Source organism: Larus michahellis, chromosome 15 (genome assembly GCF_964199755.1).
Source record: "Larus michahellis chromosome 15, bLarMic1.1, whole genome shotgun sequence".
Classification (NCBI taxonomy): domain Eukaryota; kingdom Metazoa; phylum Chordata; class Aves; order Charadriiformes; family Laridae; genus Larus; species Larus michahellis.
The window spans coordinates 4378653-4404004 of record NC_133910.1 but is presented as its reverse complement, the minus strand read 5'-3'; the positions used below and the strand labels follow the sequence as shown (position 1 = coordinate 4404004).

Below are 25352 nucleotides of genomic sequence, written 5' to 3'. Positions count from 1 at the left end.
CTGGAAAACACAAACCTTAGGACTCTTTATTCTCACCATTGCCACTTCCTAGGACAGCTATCACCACCAAACCATGGGGTCAGTTAAACGTCAGTGCATGCAGTCACCCGAATTTCACAGAAATGCCTGGCTCTGGGGACAGAGGAAGCCACCAGCGGCTCCTGGACCATTCAGCAGTTCTCCGTTCACGGGCACTACCTGAGCACACAACCTCTTGTAGGCTCTCAGCTCCTCATTTCCACTCCCTTATGGACTCCAAGCAAACGTGGAGGGCTCCTGCTCACCACTGGCTCCTCTTACATGTTGTGTGCAAAGATGATGTGGGGGGAATGAGGAAAGGAAAACCAAAGGAAATGAGCCTGTCCCAAAACGGAAGAGAAAGGGAAGTCTAAAAAGAGCCGTGCCCCGGGATGCCCTACACAGTGCCCAGTGCCTTCTTTCAGGCCTCATCCCATGGATCATCAAGGCGTCCATCACCCTCCTCCCCGGGCAGGCAGCAGAAGCAGCAGGTACTGAACACCATCCCGAGCTGCTCCTTAAACGGAAAGTTTGCCAAGTCATCGGCTGAGACATTGTCCGTGTCTGCCACAGGACAGAGCTCACTGTCGCTGACAGCTACGTGACACAAACATAATCCAGAGCAAACATCACTTTTGCAACACTGCTATGCACAGATTTTCCCTGTCTTCCTTGTACCAAAAAAACCCTTGCGGACTTCATTTTGAAGGCATGGGGCTGGCACCTGCAGGTTTTTCTGCATGGGTCTCTGAGGCCCCCAGGGAAGAGCAGTGGGAAATTTCCCAAGGGATCTCCAGGCTGTCCCTGGATCGTTTCTGACCCCCAGAGCAGCTCCTTCACACCAAGGTGGGCAGGCAGAAGGTCTCAAAGGTAAGCAGCTTTCTGGTGAGTGTCTTCCGTGTTTGATTAGAGTCATATTTCCACTCGGTCATCCGGATAAGTCCAGGATGAGCGATTACAGCCCTCTCCTCTGCCCCACAGCTTCTTCACACTGTTGTGATGGACAGCTTTTTATTTCAGCGTCCCCCAGCCCCCTCCGGTCACCTGCCCATGAACCAGCTCCGGCGTGTGTTGAGCGCGGCGGTCTCGATGAACTGGCAGAGACAGGGCACGCTGCTGTGCTCCAGGTGCCCCCCCGCCACGGCCCGCGGGAGCCGGCCGGTCACCAGGAGCCGCACGTAGCATCCGCTGAAGATCACCAGGAGCTGCTGGGCCATCACCTGGAACGAGCACGAGAGGTGTCAGAGCAGAGCATCTACCTGCGGGAAGAGCAGATCATACATCAAAAATACCATTTTCTCCCTCGTTCAAGGACTGTCCTTGTCTGAAAGGAACAGGACGGGAGCCAATGGTATATATAACTGTCCCAGATCCCCTTCTGGTCAGCAGTGCTGGCACACTGTCCCCACGGGGGAGTGACATGAAGTGACCACTCGCCAGCGGGTGGCCAGGGAGTCAGGCTGCTTGGGGACCTGTCTGCTCTGTCACTGCCTCCTGGTGCTTTTCTTTTTTGCCTCTAGACAGCCAGAGAGCTTCACTCTGCAGGGATGTCACCTGCACTGAATTCGCCTAGTAACAGCAAGCGGAAAAGTGTAAAATAAATCAAAATCATCCTTTTTGAAGCTTCTTGCTGAGCAGGAATGAGGACACATTTGCTGCTCAGCGTGGCACAAGTCTTTGAAGGCATGCTCCATGGAGGAGACAAAGGCTGGACGCGGCCGTGCCTCATCCCCAGCCGGGACACAGGCGCTGGGTCCCTGCACGGACCCCGGGAGAGGTTGTCTTCCAAAGGGGGACCCCGGCCACCAGCAAGGAAAAGCCCAGGCCATGAATTCCTCAAGGATTAAGCACTCGCTGCTCAGTAAGCATTAACTGCTCAGCAGCGTCAGAGCTGGAGAAGGTGTGTGCGGACCTCCAGGCTTCCAGGTGCTCCTGCTGGTGAAAAAAAGAGGTGTCTCCATGGCTGGCAGCTGCTGGGATGAGTTTTGGAGCCTGGGAGGGTGATTTGGCACCTCTGTCCATCAGGGAGGGATGTTTCTCATTACCTCTGGTGGGCCCTCAGGAACAAGGCGGAGCAGCTCGTTGCATGTCACAGGCTCTTTATTTAGGTTCCCTCCACTGGATAAAAGAGGAGATTCTTCACACGAAGCCTCCTCCTCTGTCCCTGGGTTGGGCTGAACCACCGCCTCCATAACCACACAGAGCTGGTCCAGGCTGTGCCGCAAGCCCGACTGGAAGAGAAAGAGATTTTGCGGGTCTCCAAAGGCAGGCGGCAGGTCTCCAGCGGTCTCCCGAGGACAGCCTTTAAGCGGCATGATTTCCCCCTGCATGTTTTTTACTCCTGGGAATTATCATCCCAAGAGTTAAAAACAGCATTGGCCAAGAGTCTCTTCATCCCACAGCCCTGCTGCCACCAGCTGCCTCTTGTGCCAGCGACAGCTCCCCGCGAGATCGCCACAGCCTAGCATGGAGAATTTTGCCTTTAAAAACTATGAGTTCTATCAGACAATACGTGAATTGGTGTGTTACTGTCCAGCCCCCAACCCGCGTCTGCTGGTTCATCCCGTGAGATGAGCAGCCTTGAGGTTTTCAGAGGGCTGTACCCCCTCACCTCTCATCCCACGGCCGTGACCAGCCAGGGCAATCCAGTGCAGGAGAGTGTGGTGTTTGTATATCATACACTCGCACAGGGGAAAGCATTTTCTGAAGGCCAAGAGGACAAAATTTTTATACAGTTAACCCAGTACAGTGTTTTCTTATTCCTCAGGCTATCCCATTTATTTCAGGACAGCTCGAGGTGTCAGCTATTTCAAGTTGTGGCACATGCTTTCAAATTTGCCCTTGACTCTTGATTACTTTCCTTTAATAAAGTTGCCTGGTTAATTATCCAGACACACGTGTACCACAGGGCCTAAACGAATTCCTACTGAACTGGGCACCGACGGATGCATTTTATTTATCCCCCTCCCGATCTGTCCAGCTCCCAGTTCACAGCAGGGGATGCCCAGGAGGACGCTCAAACACTCGGTTCTCCTTGTCCACCTCCCTCCCACTAAAGCAGGGCCATAGGGGTGGCCCTGCGCCCGTCACCGCAGCAGCTCGGGCTGGGCGCCCACCCCCTCTCACCTCTCGCGTCCTCTGCAGGTCCGCGATGTGGGCTGACAAGGACTGGAGGCAGCGCTCGGGGCTGAAGCACACGAACCACAGCTGGGACGGGCAGGGTTAAGGAAGGGGTCTTTCCACGCTTCTCCCTCCGCTGCCCGCCCTCTCCACGCGGATCGTGGCGCGGACCTCGCAGGAAGCGGAGCAAAGGCAGGCGGTGCCCACGGGATGCTCAGGGCACAGGAAGCAAATAACACAGCGCGGGGCTAATTTTAAGCCAAAAGGGTCTGGGCTAAGGCAAAACCTCAATGTAAAGGGGAAGAGAAGGGGGACGTTGCCCCAGAGGGCAGCCAGTCCTCCTTGCACACCTCCTGCACCCTGCGGGAGTGGAAACTGGGATTAACGCAGGGTCATTGCCCATCACTCATCTCAGTGGCCTTACATCTAAATAAACTGGTGGGTCACCTTGACTTAACTCCCCCCTAAACTCCTTCCTGTTTTCTTTCTTTTGTTACTATGAATTCATTCCATTTATTTTTCACAGAATTTCTGTACGTGGTGCGTGCCTTCAAGATGGAGGCACCGTTTGCAAAGAGTCGACCAAGAGCAGCGTGTCGGGGAGGCGAGTCCTGCAAGCTTTGAGAGCAGCCCTTGTACAGGTCTGCCCTTGTACACCTACTCGAGCTGCCATCATCATGGGAATTCAGGAACAGCAAAAAAACTAGAGGGTTAAAACAGATCTGACATTGGAGCAGAATGAGAAATGGTAAATCCTTGGGTTGTTTTCTGCTCTCGGGCAGTTCTGGGACATGTAGGTAGAGGTGAAGGCTCCTTGGATTAGTCCTCACTGAGGTGCAAAACTACGCTGGTCTGAACAAACGTGTAATTCAAGTTCTCAAGTGTTTCCTCCTCATTCTGCATGACTTCACCCCTGCCAGCCCTCCTGCAGGATTCCCTGCCATGACGCTGTGTTTCAGCCGTGGTTCCCTCTCCATTTCTATCTCATACCTCTCTGGATAGATGGGGCAGAGTGAGATCCACCAGCAAATCTGGGATACCATCTCTCTCACCTTCCTTTAACGCTTCCATGCTGTCTTAAAACTCTCTTCTTTCCCCTAAATCTTCATCTAGTCCAGAAAAGGGATCTCTAAAAAGCAGCAAATAAGCCTCCCCCTACCTGATTTCTTCAACCTGCATTTTTTTAAAAGGCCGTGAAGGTCACAAGTTCTTGGCAGCTACAGACCTGGTTGCCAGGGACTGCCCCGTGAAATCAGGTTCTCTAATGTGCCTGAAAGAGGGAGCCCAGGGCTACAAAACACCCGGAGAGCAGAGACACTTGGGTGCCGTTGGCTGAGTTTGTCTCTGCAAGGCAGAAGATGAGCTCCCAGGGACGGGGACTCTGGTTTTCTCTGGGTTGGTTTTGTTTTTGCTATGGGCACGTTGCTGTCACTCCGCTCGTAATAAGAATCATCACTGCCGTGTAAGTGTAATACGCTGTGAGGAATAATTGCCCGCCCAAAGGACTAATCCCACTTTTAGACTCATTATTTCATATCGCCTTTGGGCATATCTCAATCCCCACTTACAGAAGAAGAAAAATGACCCAATGCTTCTTGCCATCCAATAGGAAAAAATAAAAAAAAATCCTAGAAATCCCACCCAATGGAAAGCCTCGTGGATCATAATATCAATAAATACCTCCACATCATTAGCTACCCAGGAGAGGGTACAAATGATTCCCTACAGAAAGGATACTTGTAGGATGTTGTGTGGCCCGTCCAGGGCATCTGTAATCCCCAGTATTAAACTGTGTTTGATAAAGATTTCATTGACAGCTGCCAGCCTCACATCTGTATTCATATTTATCTATTAAAGAATGGAGGAAAAATTAACACACCCTACAGCAAAGCTGTAGGGCCAGCCTACAGCTACAAACTGCAGCTGGATAATCCCGAATACCGCGTCTCAAAGGAAAGCGGTGACAAGAGCAGTCCGCAGTCAGGCAGGGTTGTCACCAGCCCTCAGTATCATCCCAGCCACCGTCAGCAGATATCTGTGCAGCCAGAAACCTCACTAAGGGTCATTTCTCTTGTAGACAAGATGTCCAAAGGGGAATCGACTTCCAGTATCGTGCTCTCTCTTCCTTCCCCAGCACTCCCCGAGTGAAGGGCTCCTGTCCTGAACCTCTGTGCACCCGCAGGTTTGCCAGGTTTCCCTTTGGAACGGTCATTGCACAGCTGTCGTTAGAGGCTTGCCCCAAAATCCATTGAAATCAGTGCAAAGAGCCCTCTGGATTTTGAATCAAGCCTTTCTAATACTATTCTTTGGATCTCTCCTTAGAGATTTCCATACTCCTGTGATTCCTACAGACAAAAGCGGACACCAGCCAAGCAGTGGATGCTGCAGGCTGGTGGCCTCTCACGTTAACGTCATCTCCATGTTCCCTTCTACTATCCAGTTTGCCTCGGTTTTACAATTTTATTGCAGCTTCTCTGGGTTAGGAACTGCCTTTTTGTTCTGGACCTGTTGCAAGGCCCAGAGCACCACAGCGACAGAATTAACTGATGGTGTTTAATGGCTGCACACAGCCGAGACTGCAAGGACCGTTGTCAGGAGCAGGGCAGGAGCCGGCTCTGCCGGTGAGCCCAGTGGCTTCCTACAGCCGTGGGAGCATGAACCACACTCTGCAATGGGTTCCTTTATCTCCAGCGACAGCAGGCGCTTTGAGCACACCTGCTGGGCTCCACCACCTACTTTTTAGGCATTACGACACCTAACTGGGCTGGAAAACATCCCTTGCCTGGACCTGATCTCCAACTCTGCCGTAAAAATATTCCTTCCTCCCCAGATAACGATGTTCTTCATACACATCTTGGAGATGACCTGGATCCCAGCGCTTTGGTGGGACGGGGTCCTGCTCCCTGCGTGCCCGCACACAGGCGGCCTCCTCTTACCTTCCTCTGGCGACGATCGATAACCAGTATCACAACTACAGTGACCGCTACGGCAGCCAGGGTCACCAGCACGCTGGCCTCCCAGTAGCGTCCGAAGGAACACAGCTGGACTGTGGAGTAAATGTTTGTCCAGAGGGACACGTAGAAAACCTATAAAAACCCAGAGAGGGCGATGAGACTCGCAAAACTGTGAAAGTGAGAAAAGTCAAGGGAAGAAGAAAACTACCAGGGTAATACCTTACCATAAATTAAGTCACACGGGATTTTCAGAGGGTGAGAAAGGACAGAAGTTCTTTCCAATAATAAATAGGGGAAAGAAAGGACTAGAAAGACTGAGTGAGTCCTAGTATATTATAAAAAATTACCGGTCATCAAAGACAGAGAGTGAATTATTAATGATGATTCATACCTAGGAAGGATTTCAACTGAGTTTTTCCATTTAGATAAGAAATGCACTCACTGAGGCATATTGATAATACTTCTAATGGTCCCTGTATTTAGAAAGCTCCTATGTCAAAGCACTCAAGGCGGTACAGAGACCACTCAATTACAATAACGCTCAAATGGTCGACACCGGCACCGGGCTCAAGGACTATGTTAAGGACTGACAAACTTGGCTTTTACATAAAGACAGGCAAAACTGAATTCATTTGGCCTTTGCTTCAGATAGCATGCACTTGGGCAGGAGGTTGCCTAGAAGCAAATATGACACGCACAGCACAGCGTGTCACAGCATCATCTCTACTCTGCTCTGGTGAGACCCCACCTGGAGCACTGCGTCCAGCTCTGGAGTCCTCACCACAAGGACACGGACCTGTTGGAGCGGGGCCAGCAGAGGACCACGAAGATGATGAGAGGGCTGGGGGAGTTCAGCCTGGAGAAGAGAAGGCTCCAGGGAGACCTTAGAGCCCCTTCCAGTCCCTGAGGGGGGCCTACAGGGAGGACAGGGAGGGACTCTTGGTCATGGGGTGTTATGATAGGACATGCGGTAATGGCCTCAAGTTGAGAGAGGGTAGATTTAGATTGGATATCTGGAAAAAATTCTTTACTGTAAGGATAGTGAGGCACTGGAACAGGTTGCCCAGGGAAGTTGTCAATGCCCTGTCCCTGGAGGTGTTGAAGGCCAGGCTGGATGAGGCTTTGAGCAACCTGGTCTAGTGGGAGGTGTCCCTGCCCAGGACAGGGGTGTTGGAACTAGATGATCTTTAAGGTCCCTTCCAACCCAAACCATCCTGTGATTCTGATCTTACTATAATACAACTTGTTTGCACTAAACAGGCACCAAAACCCTCAAAACACTGAGCACCGATTCCTACGATATTAATGAAAGGAGAAGACACATCTAATGGCTATCTAAAAAAATAAATGCAATTAAAATGACGGAGTCAGCTTTTATCACGCCCTCAGCACGCTGCAAAGTATCAGCCTTACAGTAGGTGCTAATGGTTGAGGTCTCTGGAGGAGCTCCTCTCACCAGAAGCAGCCAAACAAGACTAGACAAGCAACTCAGTAACCAAAGTTGACTGGTTCATTGGTCTGAATTAGCATCAGGACCAGAATATCTATAGAGTTTTAAAATAAAGTTTAAAAAAAAAAAAAAAAGCAGCTTGATGTAGCATGTGCTGGTTTTACAGCAAAGTACAGCCCACTTCTGTGAGAGTACCAGCAAGGGGTTGGAGAAGGTGCCTTGCCCTCCAGTCTGTGAACTTGGATTTCCTAAGGAGCCTTAAGCCCACTGGGACGTGTGAAAACCATTGTCTCTTCCCCATCCAAACCTCTCTCCCTCCTTGGGCACAAGAACCCCAGGTGTAAGCCTCAATGCATCTTGGCAAGTGCATGTCTACGAGAAGCCTGGGAGAGACCCCGCCATCCTTACCACGGCAATGGCTATCTGGAACACCCTGGAGTTGTAGAACATGTACCGTCTCACTTCGGGCTTCAGGACAGCATCCTGGATCAACCTTCGCCACTGCTCCGCTGGCACCTGTTCAGGGAGAAAACAGCAAACTGGGGCCACCCTCCAGTTTCGGGCTCCGAGTCCCATCAGAACTGGCTTGGGCAGTCATCGTGGGGCCAGGCTGGCACTGCAACTCAAAGCTCTGTCCCAGAGCACCCTCCCGCAGAGCACACCTCCAAACTCATCCATACAGCCGTCACAGACCAAAATCTTGTGTTCTTGCCTCATTTGCAGTGAGTAATATCTCCCTGGAAAGTGCAGGGAAAGTCACAAGAGAAAAACCACCTTTTTATGACAAAGGACAAGACAAGACAGATTGTCCCAGGGATGGCTCCATCCCATTAGAATGACTTTCAAGCCACTCACTAGAATTTATGTTGAATGGGTTTCTTCATGGAGGTTTAAAGCCAAGACCGTTACAGTTGACTTGTAGTCCATGGGGAACAGACTGAAGCTGAGGTGAAACAAGCCACTCAAGACCAAAAAAAAAAAAAAAAACCAAAACCAAAAGCTGTCTGTGATGTGGGTGCAAATGCAAACGACGCTAATCCAGGTAGCATTCGCTCCTACAGGGTCCCCAGGGCAGATTACGCACGAGGAGCTCACCTGAACCCCAAGGGACTTCAGTTTCTCTGCACAAAGCTCCATGTCAAAGGAGGTGGCTGAGCAGTTGTTGTCCATGCTGAGCACCATCAGCACCTGGCCATTCAGCGGTTCTGCAAGAGCCCAAAGGAGTCATGAGCACGGCGCTGGTGTGGGTTTTTCTCCCAGCAGCTAAGGAGCACATGGCAAAGGGAAAGCTGAGGAGCGCAGATCACCCTGACATGATTTAAATGGATCCAGAATCTCCCCTTGGACATTTTTAAGAACATCACAAGGAGCTTTGGAAGCAGCCTGATGTCCCCTGTAAGGAAACAACCTACAGATTCACAGAATCTTCATGATTGGAAAGGACCCTTAAGATCATTGAGTCCAACCAAACAACCTAGAAAAAGGAAGGAAGCTCCAAATACATTCCAGGAGCGAGCAGTCAGAGATAACATGATGTTCTCATCTTCAGCAGGATAATGTCTTGCCTCACTGATCCCTAACTGAAAGGATAATGGACTCAAGCTGCTCGGTGGTGCCAAGGCTACCTGCCTCTTAGAGATATCCTCCATTGCCTACCCACCCCACCCACCACAAGAAAAAGATTGAGCAATCATGTTAAAGTGCTTGCCAACAATCACATTTTCCTGGGATGTCGCAGGGCTGCACTGGAGCACGAGCCCTGTCGCTCCTCCAGAGCCCAGGTCCCCACTCCAGCAGTGCTCCTGGGCAGCACGGCCCTGCTCAAGGCTCTCAGCTTCCCAGTTTCAGCTGGGGCTGGGATCAGAGATGTAATCTAGAGGCCCAAGCTGCAGTGAGGAGCCTAGAAAGTGTGAAGACATCCTGTCCTAGATTTGAGGAGCAGGCTGCTCGGAGCTGAGGCAGCGCAGCCCTGGAGTGGCAGAGGAGAGCTGTGGTCTCCAGGCATCCCGTCTGGTGTTCATCTAGAGTTTCCACGAGCTGTGCTAAGTCAGGAGGAAGAGACCGGGTCTAAGGAAGTGCCTTATTCAGATGAGATCTTGTTTCACTGAAGCATTTCACCCGGCTTTGCTTCTCCTTTGCAGATCCGGAGTCAGCCTGGTGTCCCCTGGGGGGGGACATCTCACTGAGATGACACTCAGTGCTCTCCAAGACTGCTGTGCTGGCTGAAACGCAGCGTGCGCTCACCTTCCCCTTCTCTCCCCCTTACATCCTCCATCCTCATCATCTCTGCACTGCTCAGGAACAGGAGATGCCGAGTGAAACAAGGCAATTACATTATGACAGGGCATGACCACATCAAGTCAAAAAGGGAAGCGCAGATGCATCTGAAACCTCCAGGATAACAAGGGCCTGTTTGTTTGCTGAGGTTTATCTCCTCCTGACGCAGAGCAGCGGAGGCGGTGAATATAAAGCAAGAATAAAATAAAGCCTTGGACTCGGCTCTCCTGTTCTTCATGGCTTTGGTCAAGTTGCTCAGCACAAAGTCTGGCGAGTTGGGCGCCAGGCTGAGACACCTGAGATGTGCACAGAGGCTCGGCTCCTTGACCTCTGCTGGAGAAACAGGAGCTGCTTCGCCCCCGCAAAAGCTGAGCTCTAAGGAGGTGCCACAGACTGAGCAAGCAACAAGGGGTGCCCTGCTGAACGGTGGGTGGAGGTCTCGGTGAGAGGAGCCCTCCATGGCACTGCCTTCCGTCTCTGCACAGCACCTCAGGCCGTTTCGGGAGCAGCGCTGCAGAGAGGGGGCAAATTGTTATCAGGGAAGGGAGCCCCTGCTTGGAAAGCACAGGTCAAGGATTTTCCCAAAGATTTCTTGATTTTTGAAGGCCAAGAGAAGAGGACTTCCAGGGTCCTGGTTTTCAATAGGTGGATGTCCATTCATTCCTATGTATCAGGCTTTCCAAAAAAGTCAAAGTGTCTCCATCGCCTCCCCAAAATGCTGGAATATCCATAATGTTTAGTTACTTTTGCAAACGAGATGCTGTCAATGAGCATATTTGAAAAAAATCTGTCTTCTGATATTTTGAGGACACTGTGCTCAGCACTGCCTTTCTCCTTATCATCGAGTCACTTATCTCGCTTACCTTTCACCCACTGCAGGGATCCTTCCTTCAAATCACTCTTACAGTAGAGGATGGAGGAAAGCGACCCCTTTCTCTCAGTTCCACCAGCTTGGGTTTTATGGGCCATGCTGAAGGTGCCTCTCCTCGAGGGACTCTGTGTCGTACGGGCAGAAATTCAGCACTTTGTACATCCGCCTTATCTTTCGCTGCTAAGAAACGCCGATGCAGCCCCAAGGCAGCTGCTGGGGAGCGGATCGTGAAGTCCTCAGTCCCGCTCCCACTGACAGCTTCCTTGAGATCCTGCTTCCCATGAGCAAGGAGGCATTTTCCAGCCCTGCAAAGAGGAAAAGAAAATCCCAAGTCTTGCAGAGACGGCAAATAAAGGGTAACAGCCCAGAACACTTGGGTGTTCGCTCTGCTCTTCGGACCCCGCTCCCTGTGGATGTTATCACCGGGGAGGTGTTAGCCCCAGCCACGAGCGCAGTACGCACAGGCTCGCCTTTCGCTGCAATTACCTTTTATTTATTATTTTTTTTTGTTAATCAGTGGAAAAGTTATCCTTAGATATTCCTTAAATTATCCTGACATCCTTAAATATTCATATTTTCTTAAAAAAAAAAAAAATAGTCAAGGAATAGGCAGGTTTTCTCCTTGCAAAGCCAATAGGCTTTTTGCTACTGCTTTCAGAAGAAAGCGGAGCCGGTGTAAATGCCCTTCCCCGGCAGTGACGCACCCCGCGCACCGACGCGGTGGGTGAGTCCCCACGGCACGAAGGAAGTAGCGCAGGTAAAGGAAGCAAAAGGCGCCCAGCGCAGGCAGTGGCGAGCAGGAGCTCTCACCCGGCAGCAGCGAAGCCTCTGAGGGTCTCTGCTGTCCTTCCCCCTCTCCTCTCGGCCGCAGGCGGTGCGAGACGCCGACGGGGCACGTCCCTGCAGCGGGCACCGTGCCCACGGGTTTCCCAGGCAAACGCTGCTGATCTAAGTCTCCAACCTACTGCCAGGACCTGGGAGTTATTAAAGCCAACGCTCGGAAGACTCTGACATTTACTTTTCAATTGTCTTCCGCTCCCGCAGCTCAGCTGCGTCCACACCGGCTCTGCAAAACTATCATTTATTTTTTTAACCTCTGATCTGTCTTACTTTTGCACCAGGAGCCTGTTGCTGTCTCTTGGTGTGAGGGTCCCTCACAGAGCTCATCCGCTCTCCTTCCAAAGGGGAATGCTTTATTTGTGACCGAGAGTTGTTGCTGTAATTACCCTCCTTGCACAAAGCCAGGGTGGTCACTTGAAGGACCATCGGAAAGGAAACTGAGGCAAGAGAAACAGCACGAGAAGTTCTTCTGGTTGCAGAAAAAAAAAAAAACCCACAGAGGGCTGGAAACTCGCACTTAAAGGAATGAAGCTACAGCACGCGTTGCACAAGAGGCGTGCCGCGCGTGTGTGTGCGCTCGGGACGGGCACAGCACCCGCTCTTCCTCCCCGGCGCGGTGGGGATGATCCCGCTGCATGCGGAGCGGGGCTCCCCTCCGCCGGGTCCCTGCGGAGCACGGGCAGGCACGCGTCGCGGGGCACCTCTCCCGGCACAGAGCCGCGGATTCACACAGGGAGTTCTCTCACTCCTTTCCCCAATTCTGCCTCCAGCCCCTTCAGATTCGCGTCAAGCCGAAGGGAAAACGAAAAACCAGACAGAAAAGCCCGCGCACACCAGCAGCAAAGCAGAGAGCGAAAAACCTGATGGAAGAAAAGGAAAACGTAATTAAAACCTGCCACCCTGTCATTGCTGCTGTCACGTTAAGTTAGAGAAGAATCAAGGCTCTCTGGTTTAGATGGCGAGGATTTCGGGCCCCAGGAGGCGACAGGGAAGGGTGCCACAGGGCCAGGGCAGCTCAGCCCGTCCCGGGGCTGCGGGAGGGAAAGAGCCGTCCGCAGCCGGGACCAGCTCGGTGGAAAAGCAGCTTTGCTTTTACCTCTTCCTGCAGCACAGACTCATTTGGCTCCATTGCCTTTTACTGCAAAATGACCGCCTGTTTTTAGAGATCAGGCCCCCCCTAACCCCCCCACCCAAACCTTCCTCTGCTGCCTCCTGCTAAGGCGAGGGGCAGCCTCTCACCTCCTGCGCTCCCCAGGCTGTGTCTCTGTGTCTCTTCTGATTCTTTATGCATTGCCAGCGTCTTTCTGGTGACTTTGCCTCCTTCAGGCTAATCCTGAAGGACCTTCCTTTTAGGACACCTCCAAGCCCTGGCTAAACATCAAAGAAACATTCAGCAAGTCCTTCTGCCTCCTGTCCAGAGCAGCCGGCAGAGGCTTACCTGGTCCAGCTCACCTCCTGCTCCTGGGGAGGCAGCTCAGCTCCCTCCTCCTCCTCACTCTCCTTTATCTGCCATCCTCCTGCTCTGCTCTGCCCAGGAGGTCTCGCGTCGCCCGGCCCCAGCCTGCTTGGGGAGAGTCGTTCTCTTCCCCGCGTCCCCCGGGCACCACGGACTCACCAGGCGCAGCTCAGCGGAGGCAGGAAGCCTGCACCCCCGCGCTCCCTCCCATTACCCCAAGCTGCAAGCACCGACTTGCAAAATCTCCCTTGCGCATGTGACTTTTCCCCCTAGGCTGGTTTCAGAAGCGCGGTTTTAACCCTCTGAAGTTCCTGAAAAGTGCTTCCCCACCAGGCGCAGCCGTGGGAGGAAATCCCGCCGCAGGAGTCATCCTCACTTTTTGCAGGGTGAGGGTCCAGAGCTGGAGCCGGAGCCCTAAAGGTTGCGAAGAGCTGCGCAGACAGGTGGCTTTCGTCCTCCTCGATGCGCTGGGCAGGACTCACGACGCACAAATTCCAAGGTTGCATCAGATTAATTGCTGGGAATACATTAGTGAAAGCCAAGCATCAACGATAGGGCTGGAGGAATCAGAAGAGGTGAAGGAAGATCAAAAGGCTAAGAACAGGTCACTGTATATTCAGCAAAAAGTCATGTTAAAGCACAGAGAAACAGGGGTAATGTGCGGGGGGGGGAAGCATAACCTTCCTCAAAACAGGAGGCTGCACCAACACGGAGGACGGGCGCGAGATTCCTCTCCAGCTGCTGCACTCCGAAGAAAAGCAGCGGGCTCGCACACACGGTCAGAGACACCCCCAGAGCAGCTTCACCTGGCTGGGGACACCATTGCTTTCCCGCAAAGAAGTGACGCCGAGATGGACCACCAGAGAGAAGAATCCTTTGCTGGGGAATCATGGTTTCACGGCTCACCAAAAGCTGGAGGATCCACGGGGGCTAGGAACAGAGTGAATCGGGTATCTGAGTGACTGCTAGTCCTAGTGAATAGTTTAAAAAAAAAAAAAAAAAAAGAAAAAGAAGGCTTCATTGCGGCGCCTGTGTACACTTCCTGGAGAAAATGCCATTCTTCTCTTGGAGGGATGAATTTCTGCAACCCTGCTTGCCCCGGACATCGCTGAGCAGTGCGTTCATTACACCACGTGGGGAACAGAACTGACTCCAAAACCGCTTACCCACACGGGATCTCGTTACACTGGAAACCGGCAACTCACATCCCAACGTCGTCCAGGGATTGAGAAAAATCAGATAAATCTCCTGGCTGCCGTCGCCAGCTCAAGGCCCAGCTCAAATCCCCACCCAAGATAGGGCCATGCAAAGCTTTAGGTTCTTTTGCAAACGCGCCTCTCATCAAAAGCTTTGGCTTCGCTTCCTCCTCTTCTCGCCCACGCAAGGATCCCGACAAGAGGGAGAAAACGACGACCAACGTGCTTCGAAAGAGCACTGTCAGCTCGCTGCCAAAAAGCGCCCCAGGCAAACCTCTGGGGGGGGGCAATAAACTGGAAAGCAAGGTTCGTAATCACCCGCAGCGCGTACACCGTGCACCTCTCGTTTAGCCAGACGTGCGTGCATGGGCTGATCTTGGCATCAACACCGCAGCCTGTCAGCACAAGCAGAAAAACCCGGCTCCTTTGGGAGGGGTATTGGGGGAAAAAAAAAAGAAAAAAGAAAAAAAAAGCTAATTCCAACTTTAAAGCAATCCAGTTTTGCTGCTCTGAAGCAGCAAAAAAGGCCACGCGCTATTAAATCTTTAGAAACTTCTAGACTGACAGGCTTTCTCTCTGAAGGTTTCCAAAGCATCTCTTTCACGCCTATCTAAGGAACCGAGGAGAAAGCTCCACAGCAGCTTAAACCAACCTAGATGGAAGGCAAGGTTTTCCAGTTGTTTTCCTGAGATATTTTTCCACCCAACCACCTCGCTGGACTTGCAGCTCTGGCCCAAAGGAGGTGATGGATCTGCAGGTTGGGTTGTAAGGAGCCAAGGTCTCCCGGCCCAGCTCTTCCTGAGTTCCGCGGTCATCAAGCCACGTGCTCAGAAACCTTTGGCAGGTGTTATTTTTCGGATCGTCTTATTTGGGGGCATAATTTTGATGATTTTGTTAGGCAGGTGAGATCCTACCAGGTATTTTCTCAACCCAAGCACGTATCCTGTAGCCACAGGCCCCACAGAACAGTCTATAAGATATCCAATGATCAGTACATTCCAATAAACACCACAGTTTAGATTCTAGCTGGACAATCAGCTGCTGTTGTATTTATTGTATTTGCACCTATGCCTTTATATCCGGGCTTCTGAAATGCAAAGGTGTGTCTGTAACATTCCTGTCCCACCTATTTGCGGCCCCTACCATAACTTCAGCATTAGAAATTTAAGCCTCTTACAGAGGACGGCAATTAACAGAGAACACAATGTCCATCCGTAAACTAGAAAGAACTTTGGAGAGAGGCAAAGGCTCCCGAGAAATAGGGATGTATTTGACTGCAAAGCAAAACGAGGACGCTGGCAGGATCCCAACGCAGACCGGAGGCGCTTCTGCTTCCTGGAGCCCAGCCGCCACCCTCTGAAACCGGCCCGATTTAGAAATTAAGGTCTGCCAAAAATCGCAACGAGAATGAATGAAATGGAAGTGAACGAGAGCGCAGACTTCTCTGCTGCAGGAGGCAGCGTGTCGGCTGTACCTTCAGCTTGTGCCGGCTGGCGGGGGATTTGGGGATTTGTTTTATACAAATCAGCGTTAAGGCAGCTTGAGGTTCGTCTTGAGCTTCACTCACGGGTATCTATGAAGAAACAAGACCTGACTTAACATAAACCCACGGCAAAGCTGTTTTTACAAAGTCTCCCTGTCTTGCTTCACCTGCTTTTTGCCTGTTTTCTGCCTCCCGGTTTTACCTCTCTGATAATTAAGTGCTGAGCCCCCACCGCCGCCTTCTCGCAAAGGGACACTTTCACTCCTCCGCCAAACGAGACCTCACCTTTCCTTCCAACACGACGATGAAACCAGCCCCCAGGGCCAACAGTGGTTAGGGGACAAAACCCAGGCACAGCCCCAGGAGGTGGGGACAGCAGGACTCCGGGGGTGGCGATGCCGGAGCCCCCGCAGCCCCTCAGCCTCCCTGGTACAAAGCAGTTAAAAAATCCATTTTTCCCATTTCAAATTAAGCCCATTACTTCTTCTAGCTTCAGTAAACCTGGCGAAAAATCAAGCACCTGTCCTCTTGGAAACAACCTCTAATTTATTTCAAGACTTCTCCATTCCGCAGTGGAGACTCCAGACTAGATAAATCCCTAACCCCCGCCCCCCCATCATCACCCTGAGCCGCATCTTCCCAAACCTCCCCGGGCCCTTCGGTGCCCTGTTCAAAGGGCAATTTGTTCTCGTCTCTCAAAGCTCAGCGTCCGGACAGGCCACAGAGACCTCTCCTTCCTGAGCAGAACAACTCCCTCTCCCTCCCCTCCATCGATACCTGTATCGATATACGATATATCTTCATTTCAAACCCAAAACATTTGCTGAGTTTGGCGGGGGGGGGGGGGGGGGGGTTCACCCTCATCTTCACAATTTCTGCGGTCCCGTACAGCCAGTTATTGATTCCTCCGGTTTTGTGTATTTGATTTCACCTTTTGAGTCCAGCCTTACACTCCTCTTCGGGGGGTCTCACGCTACTGGTTTCACATCATTTCTCCCATTTATCAAAATGCTTTTGAATTGTAATTCAGCCCTCTCTACTCTTCGTAGCTCTTCCCAGCTTGGTGCCCTGGATATATATTATAACCATCCCCCCTATTCCATCACGCTGCGTTAATGAATATATTATGGGGAACCTGATTCCAGGAAAAAAAACCCTCTGCCATTTGAGGTGCTTTCCCAGACTGACAGTAACCACCGACACCTCCCGTCCTCCGGGACAACCTCATCCTCTGGCACATTCTTAACATCATTTCTGAGATCACCCTTCGCTACTTCGTGTAGGCTTCCATCGCTCTTCACTACTGCCGCTGCTTTAAATACAGAGACTTATTCTCATGAGTCTGCTTTTTCCTAGCCCGACTCCCAGGACCATATTTTCTCTCTATATTCGTTCCACGATTTTGTACCCCCCTGCCTTTTTTTTTTTTTTTTTGCACTATTTGAAAGGCTGGTGACACATCGCTCTCACCCCTGCTTTATTTGCAGCGGTCCCCACGCGACCGCAGTTTCTCCCTACACAGCTCCGTGCCCGCTGCAGCGGCCAACGCACGGGCAGATCTCGTTTTCTTCTGATGAAACTGCACTTTCTAACTGTTAACTGTTCCATCGCTATTTTTCCTTCCAGCGAGCCTTAATTAGGAGAACAAAGTAGTTGAAAGCCTTGTCTCGCCCTTCCCCTCTCTCCCTGCACACAAAGTCTTCTTTCACGGACGCTGGGTCGGGTTTTCAGTTTTTTTGGTTTTTTGTTTCTCTGTAGAACAGCTCAGCCAAGCTGACAGACTGACAGTCATTAAATATAAAAACTTTATTTCACAATATCCCTAAATTACATGTTTCAAATTAAAAATGACGCTTGCTTAAGGCATAAAGTGCCGTTCTTGGGGTTTTTTTTTTTTCCCCCTCTACTTCTGTCTTTTTACTGTGAAGTCTTAAAGTATTATTCTTTTTATTATGGTAATGCAAAAGCCTCTTGCATCTCAAATTAAAACAGGGGCAGCCTGCTATGTGCCTTGGATAATGACGCGGCTATTGATCCAGCAGATGCTTTATTAGATTATTTTGAAACAGCCGACTGTAATTTAATACCTATTTATTTTCTATTTCTATGCCAGTCCCAGATACAATCTTTTCTGCATGAAATTAGTACTTTCTCCTTTCGACCTCTAAGAAAAATTACACTATGCTCCTTTCTTGGATTAGTTTGGGGAACTTTCTTCAACAAAACGTTGATCTTGAGGGTTCTTGATAGTCTTTTCTTTTTAATGCTTGAAGCCAAAGCCTCTGCTGGGGTCAGTGGGTTCTAGGTTTGTCTTTCTTATTATGCATTAATGCAAGAACTAGTGATGTCAAATAAAAGGGAAAGAGATTCCAGATGAGGAAAAGAGAGACAGAGAGGAGAAACGAGCAAGTTTCATACCAGAGGAATGGCACTGTTATCTATAACCTACAGAAGGGACCGTGCGATGGTACACCAGAAGGGCAAGAGAGCACCAGAGTATTTAGGTCAGTCAAAATTGGGGTGTGTTTTTATAAGACCGAGCCTGGCTATTGCTGGGTCACCCTGTCTCGCTGTTCACACCTCCCACGAGCTCCCTCGCAGGCCAGGAGCTGCTGGCTTTTCCGTGGGGTTACTTATTGCCAGTGAGTCCCGCTTGATCTGGGCTCGGGTGGGGAAATCAGCAGGAGCCCAGAGCTGGGGACAGAAGGAAGGGGAGAGGGACTGCCAACAGCTTCATGGGCTTATAGTCAGTATATAAAAAAAAATAAAAATATATTAAAGACCATCAGGAACTGTGTAGGGACCTCACAAAAGCAGGATGAGGAATTTAAGGTTGCCAGATTTGGACTTACACACCGGAATACCTTGGATGATTCGTTTGTGTTACCGTCTAGCAGCGGCCTGTCTCCGCAGGGCAGAGCGAGGAACGGCTCATCCATCTTCAGCAGTAGCCACAGCGCCGGGGAAATTTGGGGTCCTCTCTTGCGGTTCTGAAACTGTCCCCATCAAGCTGCCGCGAGAGTTTGTGATAAAGCACCGGCAGACAGGATTGCTCCCCTCTTAACAACAGCGCCCTCAAACTCCCGGAGTCCAGATATGGGGCTGGGGGTGATGTCCCTCCTTTATTTCTCTGTTTGGACCCTGGAAAGGTTTCTCTTCCAGGTGAGCCTGGAAGGGAAAACGGCAGGGGGGATCTTTAGAGGAGAAAATTACTTTCTCTGCAACAAACAAACAAAAAAATATTACAAGTTAAATATCACACAAAAGGGGATCAAACCCGTCCTGGCTCTGAACCAATCTAAAAAATATACCGAGCCCCATTAGAGTGAGCAGAGATGATGGACCTGAGCGGGATGGGGGCTTTGGTTTCCCCTCTGCCTGCCCTCCCGGAGGGGTGCTGAGCTCTCTGACCCCCCGCTTGAAGAGGCAGCAGCAGGAAGGACACACCGACCTTCAGACCGAGCAGCGGGAGCGAGCGCCATCAACACAGGCGGGCCCTCAAAATTGAACTCTGGCTTCAAGCAGCACAAACGCGTGTCCTTAATTGTGCCTGGTCCTGCACGTTAAGCCCTCCAGATGACACTCGCATTCTGCCGTTAATAAGCCATTTGTCCATCTGGTGCTTGTACAGATTACACGCCTTCTCAATGGCATTTTAAAAGTGAAATGCATCAACTCTATAAATACATAGATAATGCCTGAAAAGAGATTCCACAAAAATCAAGCACAAGCCATAGCTGATGAACACGGATGTGACTGCAGCCAAATTGCACCGTGTAAATCCTAATATGCCTGCATCGATCCCAGGAGAAAGTGCTTATTTGCAAGCAGTTTTCACTGAGAGAAATCAGCAGAAGTAGCCACTCACTTTGGCATCGCGGAAACGCAACAAGACGCAAGTGCTGACGGCTTCTTGCCTCCATACAGCACCAGGAGCGCCACCATCCTGGCAACCAGCCAGTATTTCCAGGGAGGAGAGCTCAAATTAAGGCAATCAGACAGCGGCGTATGTGCCCAAAGCAGGTTCTGGTCCTTTCTGTGGTACAAGAGCAAACTATGGCTCATATACGTGGGGCCACACATGCAAGGAATTACGGAGATCAGCAGCAGGGAGAATTTGGAGACAGGTTTGTACTAGCAGCTGGGGTAAGTTTTACTCTTCCTAATCAAACTTGCTGCAGAAAGCCTAGGAAAATTGGATTTCAGAGGCAAGAAGCCACGTGTCCAACTCCACACCTTTGTCAATAGAAAACTGTTCCCTGCAGAGTATTCTTCCGGCACAGCCTGGCTTAGGCACAAAGACTGCAGGAGGTCTCCCTTTCCCGGGGCATCACAGCATAGGATGAGAGAATCTCAATTTAAAATAAAATGTTTACACTGCAAACAAAGCCAGCCTTCCTGGAGAGCAGTAAGTGGAAATATTCGCTTCTGTGCAAAGGCAGAGCACCTGGTAATTCTAAGCAGTTAAGTTCCAGGGAAATACTACAGAAAATTTATATTCTTGCAACACAACGTTCTAAAGGGAGCGTCTTCACACCACCTTTTGCCAAGAGGAAATAAACAGGGAAGAGTTTTTCTTTTTCTCTTGCCTCTTAGTATTCTGGAGAGCAAGGATAGAATGTCCTCATTAACAAAGGGAAACTTAGGAACCAAGATGAGAAAGTGGGGCGCGCGCGCTATATTTTTCCTGGACAGAATAACAGTCTTTTGCTGATAAACAAACAGGATGAAATTGCTAATTACAGCCTGGAGCTAGGAGGACTTCTATTAGGAGTACCATGCTGGAGCCTGAGCACCTGTTCTCACCAGGAAGAAATGTTTCATCTCCAAAGGACAGACTCGAATTAGCACGGCTGCAACCTTTTACGAGGCCGTAGCACCTCTCCAGTCATTAGACCAGACTGATTAAAACTGCTTTGATCCTGTTCTCCTTGTACCAACCTGGCTTTTTACCCAGCCTGGCACATTTAACTTTGCAGGAGGCTTTTGTTTCAATTTTACAACCCCTTTAATAGCTTGAATTCCTAAAGAATTCCTTTCAGAACTACAGTACATTCCCATAAAATACCACAAGAGGAGACACCACAGCAGCCTACTCTTTCATTGCCCGGCGTGACTGCAGACATTCGTTCCTGCGTTACGACTTCCATCCACCCTGCTTTCCTCCCTCCCAATCACAATCAAACTCTACAGGCCTGAGAGGCTTTTCAATGCTACACTGAGGGAGCGAGGAAACACAGGACGTCCTGTCTGAGGCACAGCATCAATACGGTTTCTTGCTTAGATCCTCAACTGCTGATGAGGTACGCGCTCATCGAGGTCTCTTTTCTGCAAAAAGCCTTAAACTGAACTCAACAAAAAAGCAAAGCTATATTTACCATTCTGCTGGTGAGGAAGAAACCGCTGAAACATGAAACTTCATGATATATTCGTGTGTACTTTTGATTAAAAGAGCTAGAAAGCTATGCAAAATCCCGACACAGTTATTTCACACAGTTTCCGGGTACGGCAAGATGCTGCAGGATACAGTATGACCTTGGAATAAACAAGCAGTGACCAGTATTTGACTGAAGGAAGGATAATTACTGCACAGCGCCTGGCTATCAAGCTATTCCAGTGAACTGGCAACATTTTATTTCCCCTAATGGTCACAAGAACATTTGTTCCTGAAGGTTTTCAGAATGATCTGGCAGGTAAAGCACCAGAGCAGAGCCAAGAGGAGGAGCTCTGTAATGGGTTTTTAACTTACTTACTGCGACCTTCAGACATTTGCCGTATCTCTTACTGTTTCTTTTGTCAATACTTGATATTCATTCTTCAGAATCCAGGCTCCCGCGCAACACAGCAAGACTTTTCTGCACCCTCAGAAGAAGTCAGCAGGAACAAGACGACTGACTACAGACTTTGGAGTTAAATAAGTGTTTTTACTTTCAAGTGTCATAGTGCCAGACTTGTAACTCAAGCTAACAGCAGAATATACAGAGGAGATTCAATACAGAGAAACTCAAGCACCTGAAAATTATCAGCCAGCACTGTACAGCCAGAGAATTCTTCTTACAAGGTTTAACCCCTGTACAAAGGTTAAGAACACACTGAAAAACGCATTTTGGTCAACAAGAATACAGTTACACAGGTCTAACAGCTACTGACACAGGTTCTCTGTTTAAACCTGGCCAGCATCTCTCTCCCTGCTTCCCAGAGGAAAGCCCCTCACTGAATACTATCTAGATAAAAAGGGAGCATTAGTGTGGCAACTTGAATATATATTTAATAACTTAGCACAGATTTGAGACACGGGCATTTAATGGTTGAATAAGCTCTGAATCCGTGTCAAGAGAGAAATTAACAGAACTCCAACAATGTATCGATGACTTACAACTCACTGAAATAATTTAACACATTTACAAGAACAACAGTTAAGGTATGGCTAAGAGCTGTACGTTCCACCTGAAGCTCAAACGTTACTACCAGCACTTCCAGTATGCTTATTTCCTTCTTCCACTACTACCCATTGATGCGGTAATTCACATGGATTTCAGGTTTGATGTCACACACTAGTGACAACAGCTGGGACAAGACCACTTCACGGTTCTTCTGGAAGTTCTGCTGGATCACACTCATCTTTTCCTGGGTCTCTTTCTCAACTTCAGTGGTGCAGCTGCCATGAGATCCAAGCGCCTAGAAATAGCAAAGAGAAAGATCAGATGTGAGTCGTTTGACAAAGAAAACACTACACCCATCTCAGTATTTTGTTATTCTGGACTGCCTCACTGCATCTCAACCATTAATCCTTGCTGATCGCGGAACTGCACTATAAAAAAAAAAATATTAAATAGTGCTGTTGGATTCTCTGCTCAGATTTCCCACTAACCTTGCCCAAGTTTGTATTTCACCCACAGCCCACACCTTTTATCCTCTCTCACTCATTATCTCTCAGTTTAGAGCATAGGTTTCTGAAGAGTGCCTGAAATAAAGGTCCTGCTGAACTGGTGACTGGTACCGTGAATCCCTGAGCACTACTGTAATAGATAGTGTAAGAAAAGTAACACCCATGATTTAGTTCAAGCAGAGTCTTCACATCATCCCATTGTGTCTACCCTTGGAGAACCTTTATGAAAATCTCTGTCTTCCTAACAGGACTGTGGGCCGTGAAATACGCACAGCAAGGACAGCTTACACCACCATTCTTGCCCCATAAGCAACCTGGAATTGCCTGGTACCGTACGCCTACTGAGCCAAGCTAACAAGCGATTGTAAAATATTAATCTAGACCTACTGACATGAAGGCTATTACGCAGGAGAACAGAGGAGGTGGTATCGTGCTAACCAGACGACGGACAGAGGGGAGGGCTGCCAGGTCATTTCTTGAAGATTTCAGAACTGACAGGGCCACGCAGGCAGTGGAAAAACCCTGGCTGTGCTACAGCCCTCGGCAGGTGAAGGGCCCTGGTTCTGCACCTTTTGGGAATACCTCCTCTTGCTCAGAAGGAAAGGAACACAGCAGGCAAGACTGCTGAGCAGAACACAGGCCTTACAACTGGTTCAGCAAGAGCACAGCATCTACAAGGCAAGCAGTTTCTACCACATTAGCATGGCAGAAACCAGCCTGTCAGAAAAGGAATGACCTTAGTCTGTTTTGACACTGCCACATACACCAGGTTGAGAGGCTGCCACCCATCAGGGCACCAGACAGTACATGAGCTCATTAAGCTAATTCACTGCTAGTCAATAGTTCTGGCTGTTGAGATGCAATACACCATGTTCTGATTCACTTCCACTTTTTTTCCCTCCTGTGACACGTGGCTGTGCATCAGAGGAAGGCAGTTAGGGAAGTACTTCTCCAGCAACATGTTCCACACCAAGGGCTGCTCTCAAGGCAAGTAACCCCAAACGCAAGGCTAAGAGGCTGGGCAGGTAACAGTGAATGATCTAGAAAACAAACCGCTGCTTCCTTGGCTTTGAACTCCTTCTCCCTCTGCAGGCGGTACTGCTCAATCTCTGCCTGGGCTTCTTCTTTTGCCTGCTTCAGCCTCCGATTCTTCCCTGTTTCCAAAGAACACACCAAATGAAATAAAGAAGAGAAAATAGTGAAAGCATATTTCTTCCCCCACACCTCTCCAGCTGCCCGATGCACAACAATCACTGTAGCATTTGTTATTGCAGCAGATCCTTCTGCAGCAGGCAACAGCAGGGCACTGCACACCCTTGCAGCCCCTCCAGCTCTGTGGTGTCAGCCAAGCTCAGGAGCACGAGGTCACCCTGCGTGCTACCGAACCATCACCAAGCTCAGCATGCAATGAGCTTCCATCAGTGAGAAACGGAGACATTCTCTGAACCAGTGGATGCAACAGACAACCTACAGGTCTGGCCTTGCTCATATGAGCATGCAACATCCCTGAGTGATCCCAAGGAGCATTTAAGGCTTAGTTTTGTCTCAAGCAAATTGTGCAACTAACAGAAAACCTGGCTACTGCATCGACTTCCCCTCCTGGACTTTTCACCACACCCTCCCCCCCAAGGCTATCATCATTAGAGTGAGCTACAACAATCTGCTTCTTGCAAAACTGCCAGGGGGCAGAACCATAACACAGTGCGGCTCCATTGAAAAAAAAAAAAATAAATGCTTGAAGCAGAAAAAACTTCTAAAAATCTCAAAAGGCGCGGATCTTTCTAACTTGACTTTCTCTCATTTAACAGGAAAAGCTAACTTGGGTCCCTAAGGAGTACCTCTCTCAACTATAAAATACGTAATCATCAAGAGAGAAATACACTGCTTTCATCACAAAGAAACACATAAATTTAAAGCTAGGAAAGATAAGCACAAGCAAATAAGCGCAATCAAGCCCCAACTGAAGACCCTGCTGCCAGGAAGGCCAGGGTTCTGATGGTGGTCTCCTAGAGAGCAGTCCCACTGGACCAGGAGCCCCTGAGCTCCTCCAAGACCTGTGGAGGCCTCTCCAGCTACCAAGCCTCCCCACTGCTGCCAGGGTGCATCCGACATCCCTTTCCACACCCTCAAACAGAAGGCAGGCCCCCGGAGGCACAGAACAACGCTGCACCCCCCAGGGAGCCCTAATGCGCTCACCACCGCCCCTCATAGCCCTGGGGAGGGAGCCCCGCGACGCCGCATCCAACCAGCTCCCCCTCTCCCCTGAGGGGACAAGGCCTGAGGCGGCGGGGGGGCCCCCGCGGCGGGTTAAGGCAAGGCCGGGCGGGCCGTACTCACGCTTGCGGGCCTCGGCCACCTTCTCGGCGGCGCGCTTCTCGGCCTGCAGCAGCTGCTGGATGCCCTGCGACTGGCTCGCCATGGCGGCTCCTTCCCCTCAGCGCCCCGCCGTCGCTACGTCACTACGTCAGGGCAGGCCACGCCCCCAGCGGTCAGGCCACGCCCCAGACTGGCAAGCCACGCCTCTATCTCCATGACCACGCCCCCTCCCCGCCGTGGGACACCCCCCCGGTCCCCTGCAGCAGCGTCTCCCGACCTCGGGGGGGGATACGGGGGTGTCACATCCCCCCCGAGAACGGAGCCACCGCGCTCTGGTGACACCCCTTCCCCCCCCTCCCCGACTTGCAGTTGCTGCCTCCAGCTCTGGGGCCACCAACAGCAGAAGGACACGGAGCTGTGGGAGCGGGGCCAGAGGAGGCCCCGGAGATGCTGGGAGGGCTGGAGCCCCTCTGCTGTGGGGA

At 50.5% G+C, this 25352-nt stretch overlaps 2 protein-coding genes across 13 annotated transcripts; both read right to left on the bottom strand.

The window, feature by feature from the left end:
- Position 1: 1 nt before the first annotated feature.
- On the bottom strand, positions 2-20664 carry TMEM268 (transmembrane protein 268). Of its 12 annotated transcripts, none has more exons than XM_074608498.1 (11): positions 18518-20664; positions 15657-15755; positions 12969-15568; positions 10683-10995; positions 8638-8747; positions 7951-8058; positions 6075-6224; positions 4876-4986; positions 3145-3225; positions 2064-2249; positions 2-1238 (listed from the first exon to the last, which is right to left on the bottom strand). In XM_074608498.1, the coding sequence occupies exons 4-11, from the start codon at positions 10786-10788 to the stop codon at positions 1059-1061; spliced, it is 1032 nt and encodes a 343-aa protein (XP_074464599.1). In that variant the 5' UTR covers positions 10789-10995; positions 12969-15568; positions 15657-15755; positions 18518-20664; the 3' UTR covers positions 2-1058. The 12 variants fall into 12 exon arrangements, with proteins under 12 accessions (XP_074464599.1, XP_074464601.1, XP_074464603.1 ...); XM_074608500.1 differs by having other exon boundaries at positions 12969-15538; XM_074608502.1 differs by having other exon boundaries at positions 12969-13957.
- Positions 20665-21568: 904 nt separating this feature from the next.
- ATP6V1G1 (ATPase H+ transporting V1 subunit G1) lies at positions 21569-25062 on the bottom strand. Its single transcript, XM_074608508.1, has 3 exons — positions 24892-25062; positions 23608-23708; positions 21569-22343 (listed from the first exon to the last, which is right to left on the bottom strand). The coding sequence occupies exons 1-3, from the start codon at positions 24971-24973 to the stop codon at positions 22170-22172; spliced, it is 357 nt and encodes a 118-aa protein (XP_074464609.1). The 5' UTR covers positions 24974-25062; the 3' UTR covers positions 21569-22169.
- Positions 25063-25352: the final 290 nt, after the last annotated feature.